Consider the following 18,517-nt stretch of genomic DNA (forward strand, 5'->3'; position numbering starts at 1 on the left):
GCTCCCCTACTTCTAAGAACGATACAACTTCCCTCCTCTCAAACCAAATCCATATGTACAAAACTTCAGAACGCAAAACGCTGGCTTTGATAAAACTCGCTTTGTCCTGACCTCCACCTTTCTCTCATCCTCTGCTGAACACCCTCCTGCCCATCGAAATTACAGAAAAAGAATCAACGTCAGTTGACGTCATGGTGTTAAAGTAATGTAATGATATATAATACCCTCCCAAACGCCGGGTATAGCGAACGAATCTTGCAGCCTCCCATGTCCACGGGGCCCAGTTCTATCCGGCACGTATGCTCTCGCTCTTTTTGTAAAACCTTCCTATCCTGTTTGACTCCAATGCTTCATGTTGAATAATACTTCCCACTCACAAAGACCCATCCTAACCGGTCTTCACCCGACTACCAAGTCCCCCGAACCTCTTCACCGCCTTGGGACTTTCCTCAGGAGACGCAGTGGCCTCTTCGTCCGGTTCTGGGGTGTCTTCCCTCTGCAGGCGACTTGGTTCTTTGCTGGGCTCCCTCTTACGGTGCGTGAGGGCGTTGAGCTTGTCCCGCAGGAAACCGCTGCCTGCTGACTTGCGACGGCCCTCTGGCTCCGCTCCCGTTCCTGATCTAGACAGAGATCTAATCGTGCCGTTGCCGGGCTGGTAGTCCGGCGCGAGACTGCTTCTAGACGACGGGCGGAGGAGCTCTATGCCCAAGCCTTGAGGGTTTCGGCCGTCTGACGGCGTGGGAGGCGTCATCATCAGGAAGCTGGGAACGGCCGGCCCTTGCATGCTCGATTCGCCCGTTCGACGTGATCTCGAGCTCGCGACGCTAGAACTCCTACTTGTGGATCGCGGGATCGGGATGCTACTAGCTGAACTACCGTGTAAGGACCTTGGTGGAGAGCGCGAGTAGTCGACGGGAGAATTACCATATAAGCTCGAAGAGTCGTCGCTGTTGTTGATGCTATCAGCGTCATGCTGTGACGCGGAGGACGGTGCAATGAGGGACGACCCGCTGGCGAGCTCTCGCAGCTTGCTGGCCTGGGTGTTGCTGGGGCGGTGCTTGAACTTGTTGCCAATGATCGCGCCCGTGTGCGAGATCAAGGCTTTGATGACGGCCTTCTTGAGCGCGAGGGCAAGGTCGAGGTTGGACCAAGTCTTATTGCGCCACTCGACTGCAGGCATGCGGAACACAAAGTCATGCACGTCTTCCACGTTGCGGTTGTCCTTGCCCTTGTAGCTGAGGCAGAGAACCACGGAGGGCATCTTGATGTGTGCGAACGTCATATAACTGCTCGCGCGAGACATCATCTTAGTGAGGTCGTCGGACGGCTTGTTCTCCTCTGCCTTGGACTCCTTGCGCAGGCCGAAACGGGACTTCTTGCTGTCGCCCGCTACCGAGCTTTCCTTGGACGAAAAGCCCGTCGAGGTGCGGCCGATTCCGGGACGAGGAGCATTTGATTTCAGAGATTCATATGACGGCTTCTTGGCGATAGTCTTTCCTGTGCCCACGGACCGGAACAGACGGAAGCTGTGGCCCTCTCCAGTGTTGACTGAGAGATTCTTCTTAGGCGTGCTACCAACAGACTTGGACGGGGAGTCCGAGTTCAAAGTCGGGTGTAGACGCAACTCGAGTGAGCCAGGCCTGGTGTTGAATCCATCCTTGTCACTAGCCGTAAGACGGCCAGATCCAGACATGGAGGAATCGTCCTCGTCTTCCTCATCGGCGGGCGTGTGCTTGAGCATGAAGGGCGAGTCGTTCTTGGCTTGCTTCTCATCGCCGTCAATGCCAGGGAAGATGTATTCGAATATACGCTTTCCGACCTCCCGTTCCAGCTGAACCTTCATAGGGAACAGGTTGACTTCGAAGTGATCCATGACAGGAATGCCGGCAATAGCTTCAAGCATGTACCAGTAGACTCGGATCATCTCCCGGTTGCCCAGCTCGCCTGCGCTCTTCTCATCACCAATGTACGGGGCGATGATCTCTGGGTACATGGCGTCAGGCAAGAGGTTGAAGCCGAATACCTTGCCGACCCGAATCAAGTTGATATGCGAACCATCAGCGTTATCGGTACGGTCGTACTCCACATCCTTGAGCTGCAATTCGACCAGAGGTTCCTTGTTGTCACGAAGCATGTGCCAGACCGTGTCGCGAGCTGTGATGCTCCATCTCAGCAAGGCGTTGCTCTCGGATGCCGTCTCGTATCTGCGCTGCGAAGATGTAATAGCCTTCATCATGAAGAACAATTCGTCCTCGCATGCTGCCAAATCACGCTCCAGGAGAAGTCTGTCCTCCCAACCACGTTCGTCCATGTACTTGGAATAGATCTGGAAGTGTGACTTGATGTCTTGCAGTGATCGAATGCGCTCTTGGAGCTTCTGCACCATTTCGGGCGTGCCACTGAGATCACTGAAATCGGAGGCCAGCATGATCTTCTCCAGACGCTCGCTTCGTGTCTTCTCCAGAGGCTCATTGTACATAAGCAGGTCCAGTACAATGACATACATGGCGTAATAGTCTCCGGAGTTGCAGAGGGCACGGGCTTGGGGAAACTCGACCCAAAGGTTGTCCATCTTCTGTTCTGCATTGGGCTGCGATGAATCACTAGAGCCTTCGGTGTTGACTTCGTCGTTGTACTTCAGACGCAGAGTATTATACTTGTCGTATCGGAGCATCGCGGATGTCTTTTGAACCACACGATTGAACCCGAAAGGATCGGTCTCGAAGTCGAACATGACCTCCATAGGAACCCAGGGAGGCCAAGAGGTCGAGGACGGCGTTCCATAGCGACTTCCGGCATAGGAGGTGACCATCTCCGAGAAGTAGGACTGGTGCGTGACGAAGAACTGGGTGCTATCCATGTTCACAAGGAATCGTCGCTGCACCAAACCACTGACGGAATCTGAAATTCTCATCTTGTCCATGACCTCAACAACCTTGAGTTCCATGCCCTTGGATGTGAGGATGACCACATTCTTCTTGTTCTTGTCGCTCTGCAACTGGATCTGCGGCGCAATGAGGCGGACGTGGTAGCTGTTTTGCGGTGTGAATTCGTCCGAGATACCGCTCGACAAGTCCTCAATGGGGACGTTCGGTACGTTGTCACCGCCTTTGCCGTCTGCGTTGACATACTTCTTGCCGTCTTGGAGGATCTTCTTGATGCGGTCCTCGATGTCTTGCTTGAATTCGCGCTCTGCCTGGTCGAGGTCTGGAGAGGTGCCTGTTGTCGCGCCACCCGTGGGAGTCCGGTTCTTGCTGGCGTTGGGCTTGGGATTCTGTTTGGCCTTGTACTGTTCCTCCACAATATCCAGGATAAACTTGACCGCTGGACGGGACAAGTAGTAGACGAATCCCCGGCGCTGACTGACTTGATGGATGTAGCGAAGAACGATGTTTCGCAGCGTGTTGTTCCACTTGAAATGAAGGTTGTGAATGACGAAACGGTTGTTGAAGTCGCTCTCAAACTCGGCACCAGAGGGGATTGTCAGCGAATCTTCTTGCTCAAGATAGATCGACTCTTCAGACTGGCTGCTGTCGTTTTCGCGCTTGAAGAATTGGGTAGTGTCCGTGGGCTTGTTCATCTGCCGAAGCATGTTTTGAAGGTACACCTTCTTCTTTTGCAGAATGGCGCCTTGTTGTTGCAAGCTCTCGAACGCAGCAACAAGCTTAGGGTCTTTGGCGTCGTCACGTACAACCTTCAGCTCAGCTTCGCCCAAGTTCCGTCCGTAGCTTTCTATTTGGACTTCCAGCTGAGCCAAGCGTTCCTGGATAAGTTGTGTCTGAACTCGGCGAGGATCGTCGTCGTGACTCATAATGCAAAAGTGCGTCGGCTCATCACCAAAGGGGCTCTTGCGATCGGGATCTCCAGAGACAACGCCTCCAATGTCGGTTTGCCGGAAGTACGTAAGGCGAGGTGCATATGCCAAGGGCAGAATCTTCGTATCCGGGTTGGGTTCCGTTGGCAAGATCCAATCCAGCTCGACGAAGTCATCCATGTCAATCCAGCTCAGGTCGTTGTCAGGTATCGTGAAGCGTGACAAATCGGCGCTATCTTCGTGCTGGTTTGTTATCAGCTGTGATATGGATCCTTTCTTGATGGCCTCGGTTGTCGTGCCTTTGATGCTTGCCGACACTGCTCGTACATCAGCGGCTGCCAGGTCAAGCTGAGCCGCATGAATCTTGATCCCGCTAGTCTTGCCTTTCGTCTTTCGGCCCTGATCCCTGGTATTGAATTCTTCACGTCTCTGGTGAAGATCCAACATGAAGCTATCGAAACGGACTTTGAGACCCGTTGCAGAAACGCCGCTGTCAGAAGCATCTTCAACGTCCTTATGCTTGTAGATGTGACTGATAAACAGCGGTGCCAACAGCAAATTATACTTGATGGTCGATAGGTGCTTGCCGAACTTCTTACTGTTCCGCTCTCTTCCCGGCCACAGCGACCCTTGACGGATCGGCAAGGCCATCGCGCCACCAAAGAGAGACCACCATGCGAAGAAGTGGGTGAAGAAACGGGGAGTGCAGTGCACAGTGTTGTAGCTCCGGGACGACTCGGGGTTTGAAGACATCCAATCGCGGTCGACGGGTGCTCGGACAGCAATCGAAAGATGGATATGTGAACTTCGGAATCCACGGAAGGCATCGTACGGCTGGTCTTCAGGTTTGACATGGTGAGGAGCACGCAGCACGACGTCGTAGTGCGGTCTGAAGTCGAAACTTCGTTTGCCCTCCACAATTGCTCGCTCGAACACGAGTCCAGCCATCCACTGCACCTTGCCAGAAAGTTTCATAACGACCTTCTTGAAGGAAGCACCAGACTTATAGCCGTCTTCGCTCATCAAACTGTCGTCTTCGCCCGTGCGCCGGGCAGCCTCTCGGACCTGGTGGCTGTAGTCTGGAATGGCAAGCACATACTCGCCAGAGTCGACAGTCATGAAGCGCTTAGGGTTGTCATCAGCATTGATGTTCCACTTGACGTCGTTGCGCCAGCACATGATAAATCCTGCGCCGTTGCCCGTCACGCAGTAAGGATCGCGCGTGCCCTTCAGTGCCAGGTGCATGTCACCGTCTCCCCTCCAGGCGACGTGTATCCTGGAGTGGAAATTGAGCCGAATCTTGTCCCAAAATCCGACTCTTTCGGACGGGTCAACCTGTGGCTTGGTGAAGGACTCAATGCCCATCATCATATCTTGTATGGCTGGTTGGTATGCTGGACCCCACGTAATTCTGGTTGGCAAAGCCGTGTTGATGTCCACTCTCATGTTCGAGTAGGACTTGACCGGTCCGATAGTCCGTCGGACATCGATGGCAAAACCGCCCTCGCTTGCCACCCCAGGCCCGTGGCTTCGCGGCGGTACAATGTTGACCTTGATACGGCGGGTTGTTTCCATACCACGATACTCTTCCGCGATTACAAAGTTGGTCTTCAATGACATTGCAGGTAACCTCGTGGATTGTCCTGCCTTCAGGCTCGGAATGTGAATGAGTGGGAGCGGGTAATCGCGTAAGGATATCCTCGCCTCACTAAGGTCGATCGAGACATGCATGGGAACCAACAGGCCGTATTTCATGTCCTTAGGCATTCCCTTTCCAACGGAATGGATGAAATCTGGCAGGTCCTTCATAGCGAAGGTAGGTTTATCGATGACGAACTGGAGATCGGTAATGAGGGCGGACATCAGTGCTGGCCTCTGGGGCACCTCGAGGATGTTCTCTGTGTCCTCCAAGTCGTCGGGCAGCTGATCGGGACCCCAGAACATGCCGCGAATCTCCTTCATGCCGTTCTTCGCCATGGAGTAGAATCGGTCGATGCGCTTCTTCCAGCTCTGCGCGTTGTACGCATCCAACTTCTCTCTTGCCTCTTTCTCGGCAATCTTGGATGATCCGGTGATACCCAGACCACCTCCATCGGGGTCGTACCGCGGCGCTCTACCTCGTGACTGGCTTTCGCTCCCACGTCTCCGCCCGTCTGCACTTTGACTTCTTGCCCACGAGGCGCCGTTGTACTGACGCCCTCTGTGGAATAGAGAGCGGGCTCGGAGTTTGCCAGATTCTTTCCTTGACTCTTCCTCGCGAACCTTCTTCCTCTTGACCTCGAAAGCCTCTTCACGAGCAAGACGTTGCATCTGTTCAATTCGGCCAGCACGGTAGATCATTCCCAGCTTCCACTCAAAGGCACCATCTTCCAGTTCAAAGAGCAACGAACGGGTTCGGACCGAGACCTTGGGGACGTTTTTCGGGCCTCCAGGGACCTTGTCAAGAATGTACTCGTTAGTTCCTGTCTTGAAGCGGTGGTGGAGCTGCTTGATCGACTTGAGGGTGTTGATGACATTGTCAGAGATCTTGTTGACCTGAACCTCATGCGGCACTGCAAATCGTATGGCGTCAGAGTTGATGTCGATCATCTTGTCCTCCTGGAATCCGCCGCTGGTAAGCTTGCGCCGGGATGTCCTCCAGTCGATGCGTCCGCCCTTGATGCTGACCATTCTAGCCCATGTTGATCGCATTCTCGGCGGTTGGACGTAAACGCGAATCAGCTTCGAAGCCAGGTATGGGGCTGACCATCTGTGTCGACCAGCTTCCACGCCGTACACCTGAAGCATCACTTGAGGGTCATTTGGAAGCTCGGCCTTGACTTGAACCAGAGCTGCCTTAATGTCAATGGCCACGAGCTCCGGAGTGATGGTCGAAAAGTCACTCATGTCGACAAACGGCGACTCTGGTGACATTGGAGGAGACAGAAGATCGCTCCCCTCTCTTCTTGGCGTCGTTGGCGACATCATTGGCGAAGTAACATCTTGTCCCGATCTCATAAACGCCTTCTTAAGGATCATGATGGCTACTCCGACAGAGTAGTGTCGGAAGAGAGAGTACTGCAAAAGGACTGTGCGCATGCCGGCGTGGATGTGGAAGACTGGGCCCTGCTGATCGCTGAGAGCCTGGAAGGCAACCTCGAAGCGAGGCATGTTGACGAACGGCTCCAGTTCCACCCGGTCCTCTGATTCGACAATGTAGGCTTCCAGACCTCGGACGTGAATGGCGACTCTGCGTCCATCTCCTGGGTTTTGCTGCTTCTTCCTCGGTGCAGGGGAAACCGGATGCTTGAGGAGATCCGAGTCGGGGTGGACGGTACGGCTGTTAGCCCTACGCCTGGATGGCCGCCGTTGAAGTCCGCCGTCAAGTCTTTGCGCCCGGTACTCCGCTGAGAACTCATCGAGCTGGATGCACACGCCGCGCGTGTCATCTGAGATATCCTCGTCGATGCCAGCGACTTCCACGCTAAAATCAGATGCTTGAAGTTGAAATTGCAGCAACCAAGATGGCATTGCGCGAAGGAAGTTTTGTGGTGGCTTGCTTGAAGTTCTGGAAGTAAATCGCTTCTCAGACTCGGCATTCATTCTCAACTGTCGCACAATCTGTCTGAGACCATCGGTGATCTCAGGTCGCACCATCTTGATAGCAAATGTTTGCAGGTTACCTGATGCCACAACGTGAACATCAGGTGTCGCACTGAGCTGCACCTTAAGCTCGAAGGACTCGGTTTGAATGAGGTCGAATCGGTTACTCGATGACGTCTGGTAGTATAACTCGTGTGACTGTATCCTCATCGTTGAGGCTAGTGAGTAATGCAAGTCCTCAACAGTAGAATGGAATGATTCCATGTCAAGTGAAATCGATGAGATTGAAGATATGATTAAGTCAAAATCGTCGGGAGCTGCGTGCTGGTCGACTGCTGGCAGCGCGACTCGAAGAACGGGCTCGTGCATTGTAAACTTGATGTTGGCTTTTGGCAGTAATCGTGATATGAGTACGTGCCGTGGCTGACGGTCGCCGCGGTGCCTTTTGGGTTTTGGTTGAAGCATGGCGACGAGGATTGGAAGGTGACGCGGGTCGAGATCCACCGATGGCGATGTCACTACGGAGTTGGCAAAGAGGATGTTGGCATTCCTCTCCTCGGCGCCCACGTCCTGTGCCATCTCGACTGTCTTGGACGGCAGGGTCGTCTTGACTGTGGTTGTCGCCATAGGAATATACAACAGTCTCTCAGGCTTCCCGTCGCCGTCGTCCAGGCCAATAGATATGGACAGCGCTGCGGCGAGAGCCTCATGGGCGATGTCCTTGGACGGAAAGTACATCCTGTGAGACGGCGATTTGGGATCTAGGCGATGCAGATCGATGCCGACCTCCTTCATAGAGGCATTGAGCAAGATGGGCTTGGCGTTGGGCTTTACCGTCTCCACTTTCTTCGTCATGCCAACAAAGCTCACCGCGAATTGGACCTCCTTAACGCCCCTCAGGATAGAGCTGATGAATTCTTTCGAGTCGGACACGGTCTGAATCAACTCTTGGTGCGTGCTGCCCGGCTGAGCAACCTCGTGGATCACCTTCTCCATGAAAATGTCGGCCGGCTCCTCCAACGACGGCGTGCGGGCCGCCGACTTGCACTCCTTCAGTCGGTCGGCGCATAACCGAACCTCGTCGTAGGGAATGTGGACACGGCCCAGCTTCAGAGCAATGGCTGCATCTCGTAGTCCATCCAGCGCCTCATACAAAAACCCATGAATGTTCAACGTCGCATTATCGAGAATTTCGAGAGAATCCTTGCCCATTGGTGTAAACAAAACGCTGCGTAGCGTCATCATCCACTCTGCCTGTCGTTGCTTGTTCTTGGTCTTGTCATTTCGAGACTGGAAAAAGAAACGAGCGCGGTCGACCATCTTGCGCCGTGTGTCGACAGCCACGGTCAAGCTTCCGAACTGCACATCGCCCACGTCGACTACCTTGATGGTAGAGTTGGTAGCCACGACATCAACCATACGCAGCCAATTCAGCTTGCGGTGCGCCCTCTTTATCCTGTCCTTGAGCTTCATGAGGTGTTTCCAGGTCTCGCTCCGGGGCGGTGGGCCGCCATTCCGTCGTATTAAAGGCACCTTCTGTTGCTCCGCCTGCTGTGTATCGGAATCCTCCTCGGCATCGGTACTATCGGAATCGCCGGGGCTGTCCTCGCTCTTCTTCCCGTCGAGCTCGCGGATGTCGACGGTGACGACCAGCTCGCTGACCACAATGCTCAGCCATGTGGGCTGGGCGAAGGTCGGGCGGTGGACGTTGAGTCCCAACCCCCGAATCTCAATCTTGAATCCATCTCTCGGTGTATAAGCGAGTCGGCGGAGGGAGAAGTAGCCTATCCTCTGAATCGATACTCCGGTAAGGATGCGGACGACGGCGAAGAGAATGAAGGAGGAGAGGTAGAGTAGGACAATGACGCCGAAGATGAAGGTCGGGTTGAGCAGAGCCATAGTGAGCCCGCGGTCGATTCGCGCGATCGAAAGCTCGGTTCAGTATCTGTACCACCACCGCCGCAACGTTAGTCCAACAGCTCCCGGAACGGAGTGGGTATGGAGGGGGCAACGGAGGGACAAGACGGCGGACACGGAGGACAAAAAAGGAGGGTAACGTGCCTGGAGAGAACCAGATCTCTATGGAATCCCGCACGTTTACTTCCGCCTCCAACGATCCGAGCGCGCCATGTCGTGAACCAGTCCTTGTGTGTGGGTATTTGGGGTGCGTCTGCAGGAGTGGTTGATGATGTAAACTCCGCGGTTGCTCTCTTGCAGGAGCAGAGTTCCGGCGCCCAGGCGGTTGCAGTATTTGCCAAGGGATATAACGAGCTAGCTCGATCGTTCGGTCGTTCGGTCGCAGGGCGGGATGGCGGGGAGAAAAGAAGACAATCGGATCCCTTGGGAAGGTCGGAAGGGAGAGGGAGGGTAAAGGTTGCTGACCCCAAAAAATGGCGGCGATGCGATGAGGTGCGGTGCGGTGCGTTGCAGTGCGGAGAGTACTTTCCGTTGGGGAAAAAAAAGACGACGTATCCGTATTGCGGTTTGTGTGGCAGTCCAGTCGGATAGCAGAGGGTTGGCTCAGAAAAGCCCAGCCCGGCGGGATCGGTGATTGATGCAGCTGCTGCAGAACGAGTGACGCAGCGCAGCCAGGAATTGTTGGATGGATTGGATTGGCAAAATGCGAGCGATGCCGTCTAAGCCCTTGTCCTCTGTCTTCTTGGTGACCTGCTCGGCACGACACTGACGCTGCCACACACCAACACGTATTCAGTACGGTAAGCCAAGGAGGTACTTGCTGCTTCAAATCCACCCTTGACAGGGAACCCGTCTGTCCCAGCTGGCTGTCAATGTCTTGTCGATACGATTAAATGATGAACGATAACGGGCGGGTTGCTAGCCAGCAAAACAACGCGGCCTTCTTTTTTCCGTTTCAATAGCAACAAATAGTAGAACCCAAGAGGGGATTGGTAAGGTAAGACAAGACTGACTGACTGTCCAAACTTGGAGAGTTGGAGCCAAGACAAGCAAGGGACAGAACAGGAGAAGCGGCGTCGCGTCGGTGTGGTGCATGCAGTGAGTGCAGGGCGACGGGAACAGGGCGGCCTGGCCTGGTCTGGTTTGGTCTGGTCTGGTCAGGTTCGCTCACTCTCGCAAAGGTTTAAGGAGGCGGACGGAGCGGCGGAATCCAGGAACAGGGCACTTGGGATTGACGGGTGGTGGAAATGAACATCACCAAGTCCACTCTCGCCAGGGGTGCTCCAGTCGCGGTACTTCTGACATCGCCTGTGCATCACCGCGCAGCAAGTACCGCCACGGTGTCACCAGCGAAAGGGACGATGGCATTCACCACTTCTTCTAAAATTCCCACCCCCAGAGATGGTCCTCGCTTGCCGGCTAGTTCCGGCTACTACGGCACCTCATTGGATCGCTGACTGTTCAATGTGGACCCCCAATCCCGGCTCACTGAGTGCGAGAAGTACGTACTCTCTTCACCCGAGGTGCAGCACCACCCGTCCGGCATGGCTTCATGTCGCCGCCTTGGATTTATTATCAAATGCGTGCATCCCATCGCTGCATCAGAGGGCCGTGCATCGCGGACTCAATGCGCTCCTGCATTGGTTGGGACGCCCTGGCGCCGAAGCTAGGGCTGCTCCTCATCCTTAGCACGTGCAGCAAGCGCCTCCAATCTCGAGCGTCCGTCATATCGGACGCCGACTGAGCCAGCCTCGGACGGGGAGCTTCGGACCAGGATAAGCCGTCTGAACCAAGATCTTGCTCTTGTGATTGAGTTGAGATAAGCACTTTACTTAAGAGGGTGCCAAGCCATCTCGATCATCCATGTATTTGACTACGCGTATGCAACTCGGAAGTCATTCCATCCGCTCGTGGTCCACCGGCCCTTCCATCGGAGAATTGAGCGGCAAGGACCAACTGACAGCGAAACACGTGGTGAATCGCAATCCCTCGCCGAGTCATGCTTACTGGTCTTGTAAGTTGTAGGTCCACTGCATCAATTATATGATGTTTTACACATAGGATCTTCGTCGACGACTTGTTCATTGGAGAAAATGCATGGCTCGTCTCATTCGATGTCAACCAGCTACATAGACTGCCACCTTCTTGACACGCCTTGCTGTTTACGCCTCGCAAACTCCTTTTCGGACCACCGCGATCATTCACCCGTTGAAAGACTTCGTCGCAGCTACCCGTTCAATGTTGCTAAATCACTAATGCCATCGTCAATTTGGAAAGAGTAGGGATGAAGAGCGGGTCCCCGGCCAACCCGCCCATCACCAGTTGGTCGCGAACCACGGTTGGCCACCGCGGACAGACTGAGAAATAGAGGAAGCGACAGGCCTCCTGCATCATTCACTACTGAATGATTAAACCCGACATTGAGGTCCAAGTCGCCGTATGAAACGCTTGTCTCCCCGGTAAGAGGCGCAGTCTCCGCGACGCGGTGCAGAACTTCGTCTCCAACGGCATCCTCCAAATGTCCGTTGTAGTCTTTTAAGCAAACATGCCCCCAGTCAAGTTGCGGGGCCCATAGAATAATGAATAGCCATCCTATGTTGCTCTTTCTGTTCCTTGCTATGATGAATTCGGCACGGCTCTCATGAAGGACGTGACGCCGTTCAATATAGACGCGCCGGCTGGGTCCGGTACGCCGCCAAGACATTCTAATCTCCCATGCCTCCAATACTGTGTTCAAAGGAAAAAGTAGGAAAGAGACGCCTTCATACCTAGGTATAAGAAACCTAGGTGGCTGCACATAAAGGGGAGCCTCGGAATATCGTGGGAGGGAAACTAGGTTCGGCTGTGCAGGAAGAAATTGACGCGGAATTGTAATGATATCTCGAGAGTGGTCTCGGTAGAAAGTCGCTCCTGTATCATAAGTTGACAGTGGAACACTTATAAGAACATTCTGCTGTCCTTTATAACTGCAGTTCAGTGCCCCATAACACTCGCCCTGATCTCCAAATAGCAGGGGAAGAGTGATTTTCAGCCCGAAATTTGTCATGGCAAATTCTCTGTGATGCGGTTGGGCGTATGGCTCGTGATCTACGTCCCGCATAACGCGACGACACTTTCCAAAGGCTGATGGGAAAGGCGCTAGTGTTGTAACGGAGTGCTGCCCCTGGGCATGATATCTCGGTGTCGATGAAGGCCAGTTCCAAGCAAAAATGCTTTGATCCGGGGATACCTTGATGATTTCTTCTTGCAGTCTCCGGAATGCGTCGATCTCTTCACCATATAAGAGAGCCATGTTGATGTCGAAGAGCCCCAGGAGACAGTAGGCCATGTCTTCCGCTCGGGTTGTCTGACGTGTGGATACCCACGACATCTTCTTAGCAGCGCATGCAGTATCGATTTTTCTTGGATCGCGAAGCATAGCCGCATCTATGCCAGTAGCATGGCTAATTTTCTTGCAAAGGCTGGTTTTCGTGCCGAAATGTTCCCATGTCGCATTGAAGAACATCACGTCTCGGGGTGCAAGCAGCTCTTGTAACGTCCAGCCTCGGGTGAACCATCGACATTCAAACATGTTTGTGATAGGAGTCATTGCTGAGAGGTCTTCCAGATATGCAAGACAAACCGACGAAGCCTGGTACCATGAGAACATGGAATTAATGGCTTCGAACAACTCGGCGCTGCTTTTCTTGCCAATGTAATTGGTATCGACCCAGATGTACCCATGACCATTTGTCAGAGCGATCCAATAAGCGTATTTAATCTTCTTGAAGCCGCTCTTGGCCTCTATCCGAGCTTTTTGGGCCGAGCCTCCTTCCTCCCATTGCGTCCATTCTTGGTGGCTAACTTCCTCTTTGCCCCATGTATGAGAGAGAATGGCGTACGCGGGGCGTTGTGAGTCAAAAAACTCGTGAAGACGAAGGGTGCTGGCGTTAATGAGTCTCATGGTCAAGATGTCGTCAGGCGATGTAGTGTCAAGTAGCAGAGAGACCAAGATGATGCAAGCTGAGGGGAACAATCAGGCTGCGTCTGGCGTCGCGAAGTTATGCCTTCGTGGCCAAGTGACCGATTACGTCTCATCACCTTTGCCCAATCATGACTGCAGCACACCCTCCTGCACCGGAAAGCTTGGCTAGGAAATTGTCCAAAACTGCCAATGCGGCGCGATTGGGCCGTGCTTCTCGACATGAGGGAAGAAAAAGAGGCTTGTGGTTCAAAATAGCATGCAATTATATCATTTCGGTCGACTGCAAATTTTGATTGCCCCTGAATTTGAAGCCTTTTCCGGGTTTGTTAGCCACAGGATCATTGTCGTCGCTGATAGGATCTTTGACGGTGATGTCTAGCTAGATGATACACTATGTTCAATCATGCGGAAATGTTGCCGAAGATGTTGTACATGTATTGTTACAGTCTAAATCGTTGGGTATTATGTACGCTGATGAACCGATTGCACCTAGGCCTTAGGACTTGATGGCTTCGATAAAGGCTCTGGAGATCGAGGGGGTTCTGCCGCCTTCGCAGCCCGCAGCTCGGCAATCTTGTCGTCGATCAGAGCAATCTCGGCATCAATCTTGAGCATCTTCTCGTCGAGCATATCGCGGTACTCGTCGTCCGACAGCTTCTTCAGCGGGCTCCAACTCGATTCAAAAAAGCTCTTCTTCTCCTTGGCATCTGGGGACACTTGTTGTGTCCTGTTTACGATGGCCTGGCCTGCTCCGCCCACTATTGAGAACACGATGATACCGGGGATGATGTTCTTGGGACCACCTGCTAGCGGTTAGGAAGTTCTTCACAATGACAAGAGATGCCACTCACGGATAAGGCCGCCAACCATGCCAGCAGTGCCTCCAGCAACAGCACTGGCTTTGACCTTGGATGAGTCGGACAGTTGACCCTCACGGCCCAGGTAATTCAAAGCTACTGACCTAGAGACTAAAAGTTGATTAGCATATGGACTCGAGGAATGCGACAGGAATACTCACGCCAGTAACTGGAGCCGAGGGCGAACCATTGGATGCCTGATGCTATCGCAAACAGGGCTGGGGTTGAGTCGCGAATGATACCAGCAGCAATACCACTGAACAGACCAATGGAGCCTTGGAATTACAAGTTAGCGAGTACTTCATAGTGTGATTGACCATTCAGATGATAACCTACCAGTCAGAGCACCAACTTTCAAGGGCGGTCCCATGAGATCAACAAGCTCGGGGGGTAGCAGTCCACGGCGCTGCCGCTGCCGCCGCCTCTCCTTCACATCGTCTTGCGCGTCATCTGCCATATCGATTTTGGCGGCAGGTTGCAGGAAGCCAGGGCCCGGACATCCAGCGACAACGCAATGCAGGGGACGACGCGACGAGTGTTCTGGAAGCTTTCCCCACGCAGATATCGATTATGCAGCAAACGAGGAGATGACAAACAAGCGAGGGGCCGTTTCTAAATGTTTCGGTGCGGCTCAAAACGTTTTTAACCGTGCACTCCGGATAGATGCAAGAGCCGGCCGACGTTGTGGCCCAAGCACTCCCCCAGCAGTGCTACAGCAGACAGCGAAGCGCTGGAGTGAGGTCGACCGCAGGCTTCCCCTCCCCCCCAAGACTCCGGTTGCCCCTCTCGCAGCAGGCGGATTGTTCAATCACGGGTTTGCCCGGCTATGATGGTCCGTGCTATTTGGCGGGGCGCTAGGTAAAAAAGCTGCGCTAAGCCGCAGCGGGGCTAGTGCCTCCCACCTCCTGGCCACTGTCGAGAAAATTGTCCAACCCTCACAAACTTTCGACCACTCTTTCTGCGCGGGTAAAACTTCACCTCTCTCCGGAAGACTACCGCCTCAGCATACCATACAAGCTGGGCCATATCTAGTCTGCCGCGCATTCCTGACGCAAATCGCCAATCGACACTCTCGACTCCGGCGCACGAGATCCTCCCTCCCACGGCGGCATCTCGACCTGCAGAATATCCCTCGGATATCCAGCCTCCGCACCACTACCAACACCCCTTGCGAACAGCCGCCTCGTTCGGCTACCACCATTCCCCCGCCTCGCGCCTCGATCTGAATCGTTGCGCGAAGCCCCCTCAACACCGCAATCATGGGTGAGCTACCCTTCGTCGAGGACCGTCGTGTCGCCTCAGACCCGTGCTGGCGCTAACTCGTCATGTCATCATAGCTCCCAAGAAGAAGGAACAGCAGAAGATGTCGCTTGGCGACTTCCTGCAAGACCAAAGTCAGTCGCAACCCCTCGACAAAATTTTCCCCCGTTCTCCGAACCCCGAAGCAGCCCACAACCCTTCGAACGACAGGATTCGCCGCGCAGATTATGGACACGAAATACTGACATTGTGCAGGCTACGGAGGATCGTGGGCAGATGAGGTCGAGGATACTTTCAGTGAGTTTTTTTTTCCTTCGGGCGCCAACCACATGCAGCAGACAGTCTCGCTAACCTTTATGCAGCCGGTATGCGACAGCTCCCCGTCTCAGCCTTGCACTCTAAGGCTTTCCGTCCACTGACATGTGTTTGCAGGCACTCAGGCACTTCCTCCTCCTGAGCGGGCTGGCTACCGTCCCTCCGGAGGTGGTTGGGGCAGCGGCGGCGGCGATCGCCCTGAGCGCAGTGAGATTTTATTCCAACTACCTCTACGTCATTCAACCCACATGCTAATGATATTGTAGGGGACTACGGCGGCTACTCCTCCATCCGCGAGAACCTCCCCCAGACGCTCCCCGACAAGCCCCCCTTTACCGCTCACCTGGGCAACCTTTCCTACGATGCCACCGTCGAGACCGTCACCGAGTTCTTTGAGGGATGCAACATTGTCAACGTCCGCATCATCGAGGACCGCGAGCAGCAGCGTCCCAAAGGTTTCGCCTACGCCGAGTTCCAGGACCTCGAGGGCTTGAAGCAGGCTTTGACTCTGGACGGCCAGTCTTTCCAGGGCCGTGTCATCAGAATCAAGGTCGCCGATCCTCGTAAGCATGCCCACGCGACGACACAAATATCTCGACCGTTGCTAACACATATTTAGCCCGTGGTGGCGACCGCGGTGAGTCTACTCGCGATTTCGGCGACTGGACCCGCAAGGGCCCCCTCCCTGACCTCCCCGGCCGTGGTGGAAGCGACCGCCGTGGCTCCGAATTTGGCGAGCGCCGTGCCCCGCGTGAGCCCCGCGAGCCCCGCGAGGATGACGGCAAGACCCGTGACTTCGGCAACTGGGAGCGTAGAGGCCCCCTCTCTCCCCTTCCCAAGGAGGAGCGCGGTTCCCGCGAGGGCAGCCGTCCCCGCACCAATGATGGACCCCGCGAGTTCCGTAACCGGCACCAGTCTCCCGCTGCTTGGGGAGAGGGTCAGCAACCCCGCCAGGACTCTCGTCCCCCCCGCCCCGAGCGTACCCCTACCGCCGCCGAGCAGGACAACCAGTGGAGATCCAAGATGCGTCCTGACGCGGCTGTCAAGTCCGGTAGCCAGTCTCGCGATGGCAGCGAGGCCCCGTCCTCCCCCGCCGCTGCCCCTGCTGCCCCTGTTGGCCGCCCCAGGCTGAACCTTGCCAAGCGCACCGTTTCCGAAGCCCCCGATGTTCTCTCCCCTTCCGGCACTGACTCCAAGGCCAGCCCCTTCGGTGCCGCCCGTCCTATCGATACCGCCGCGAAGGAGCGTGAGATCGAGGAGAAGAAGCAGCAGCAGGCGAAGGAGAAGAAGGAAGCCGACGAGAAGGCCAAGGAAGAGCGCCGTCTGGCCAAGGAGGCTGCTGCCAAGGAGGCTGCTGAGAAGGCCGAACAGGAGGCTAAGGCTGCTGAGGAGGCTGCCCAGGCTGCCCAGGCTGCCGAGGAGGCCCCCGAAGCCGCAAAGGAGGATGAGAGCAAGGAGAACGGTGCCTCTGACGAACAGAAGGTTCCTATCCGATCAAAGGAGCCCAAGGAGCCCCGCGAGGCGGCCAAGACCTCCCGTGCCACTGAGGCCAGCAGCTGGAGATCGGCATCTTCCGGAGGTGCCCGTGGTGCTCCCACTGGACCCCGCGGTGGTCGTGGCGGTGCCGGTCCTCGTGGTGGCCGTTTCGACAACGCCCGCCCCCCGCGCTCCAACGGCGGTCCTGCTGCCCGTGAGCCCTCCACCCCCGCCGCCGACGGCGAGGCCCCTGTTGAGGAGGACGGTTGGACTACGGTTCCCAACAAGAACCGGCGCAACGTTGGCCCTCGCGGCACTGCCTAGAGGGCTTATGCGCCTCCCACTATCCTTCAGCGTCCAGTTGGACATGATGGGGCAAAGGCCGCATACATTGCGGATAAGCTGCGCCCAATTGTCTGTATGCCGGGCCTAGACGAGTTTCCTCGTCACATATACCCAGATGACTCGTACGATTCTGACGAACGACTTCACGCCATGAACCGCATCATCGGAGCTTGAGGGGGGCCACGATCTTCCGATTCTTCCTGATATTTTGCTCTTCTCACCCGCGAAGGAAGAAACCTGGCTCATCCGGATTGCTGAAGGAGAAGAAAACCAATCACTTTCCTTTTCACTCTCACACACTCAGCACCCTCGACGGTCCTTGCTCGGATTGCCTCTCCTCGAGGCAACACAAAAGAACAGTCTCCTCGACTCTCAACGACTGGAGAAGGCGCGCAGCTCGCACGCATTCATCGGAGTTTGCGAAGTGGTTACAAAAAATAAGGGCTCATGGATGTTGGAAGGGAAAGGGGTGTCATGACCAAATGTCTTTTTTTTCGTCGTATCTTTTTCTCCTTTGTTGTCTCGTTTCCCCCTTCTTGCTGTCGCGCTCAGAAAAGTTCGGCCTATGGGTTTTTTCCTCTCTCGACTCGCCAGCAAATCCTCGATCCGACAAGGGATTTTCTGCTCCTAGTGACGTTAAAAAAGAAGGAGCATTAGGGAATCACAAATCACAAACACCAGTTAAAACTACTCCTCTCTATCGCCGCCTTCCTCAGATCCTCCGAATATCTCTTGTCTCGGCCCCGAACCCACCTGATGCAGTGCTACGAATAGAGCTTCCTTCGAATTCTTACCAGACACGCACGCTTATGAGTCCTTTCTCCCTGTCTTTTAAAACGGTTGCCCACTCTCCCCTCCACCCCCTTTTTCTTGTCTCCTTCCTTCGATACCACAAATTCATGCAAGCTTGTGTTTTTGAAGCCGGAAACGCTTTTGCCAACTGACGATTTGAGAAAGAGTGCACGAAGAACACGACGATGAGCGCGG

The 18,517-nt window shown here is 54.7% G+C and overlaps 4 protein-coding genes across 4 annotated transcripts; 1 reads left to right on the plus strand and 3 right to left on the minus strand.

The window, feature by feature from the left end:
* Positions 1-388: 388 nt before the first annotated feature.
* CGCA056_v001617 (UPF0648 protein) lies at positions 389-9,295 on the minus strand (the record flags this gene model as incomplete). The annotated part of the gene is made up of 1 exon (XM_037316877.1): positions 389-9,295. One exon carries the CDS (start codon positions 9,293-9,295, stop codon positions 389-391), a length of 8,907 nt encoding a protein of 2,968 aa, XP_037185369.1.
* A 2,978-nt stretch (positions 9,296-12,273) lies between these two features.
* HET-E1-8 (Vegetative incompatibility protein HET-E-1) lies at positions 12,274-13,256 on the minus strand (the record flags this gene model as incomplete). The annotated part of the gene is made up of 2 exons (XM_037316878.1): positions 12,274-12,279; positions 12,543-13,256. The coding sequence occupies 2 exons, from the start codon at positions 13,254-13,256 to the stop codon at positions 12,274-12,276; spliced, it is 720 nt and encodes a 239-aa protein (XP_037185372.1).
* Positions 13,257-13,766: 510 nt separating this feature from the next.
* CGCA056_v001619 (uncharacterized protein) lies at positions 13,767-14,591 on the minus strand (the record flags this gene model as incomplete). The annotated part of the gene is made up of 4 exons (XM_037316879.1): positions 13,767-14,080; positions 14,129-14,245; positions 14,296-14,409; positions 14,471-14,591. 4 exons carry the CDS (start codon positions 14,589-14,591, stop codon positions 13,767-13,769), a joined length of 666 nt encoding a protein of 221 aa, XP_037185371.1.
* An 802-nt stretch (positions 14,592-15,393) lies between these two features.
* sce3 (putative RNA-binding protein sce3) lies at positions 15,394-17,509 on the plus strand (the record flags this gene model as incomplete). The annotated part of the gene is made up of 6 exons (XM_037316880.1): positions 15,394-15,397; positions 15,472-15,528; positions 15,650-15,691; positions 15,827-15,916; positions 15,976-16,272; positions 16,329-17,509. The coding sequence occupies 6 exons, from the start codon at positions 15,394-15,396 to the stop codon at positions 17,507-17,509; spliced, it is 1,671 nt and encodes a 556-aa protein (XP_037184385.1).
* Positions 17,510-18,517: the final 1,008 nt, after the last annotated feature.

This window comes from Colletotrichum aenigma, assembly GCF_013390185.1.
Source record: "Colletotrichum aenigma strain Cg56 chromosome Unknown KSG_Cg56_contig01, whole genome shotgun sequence".
In the NCBI taxonomy this organism is placed as follows: domain Eukaryota; kingdom Fungi; phylum Ascomycota; class Sordariomycetes; order Glomerellales; family Glomerellaceae; genus Colletotrichum; species Colletotrichum aenigma.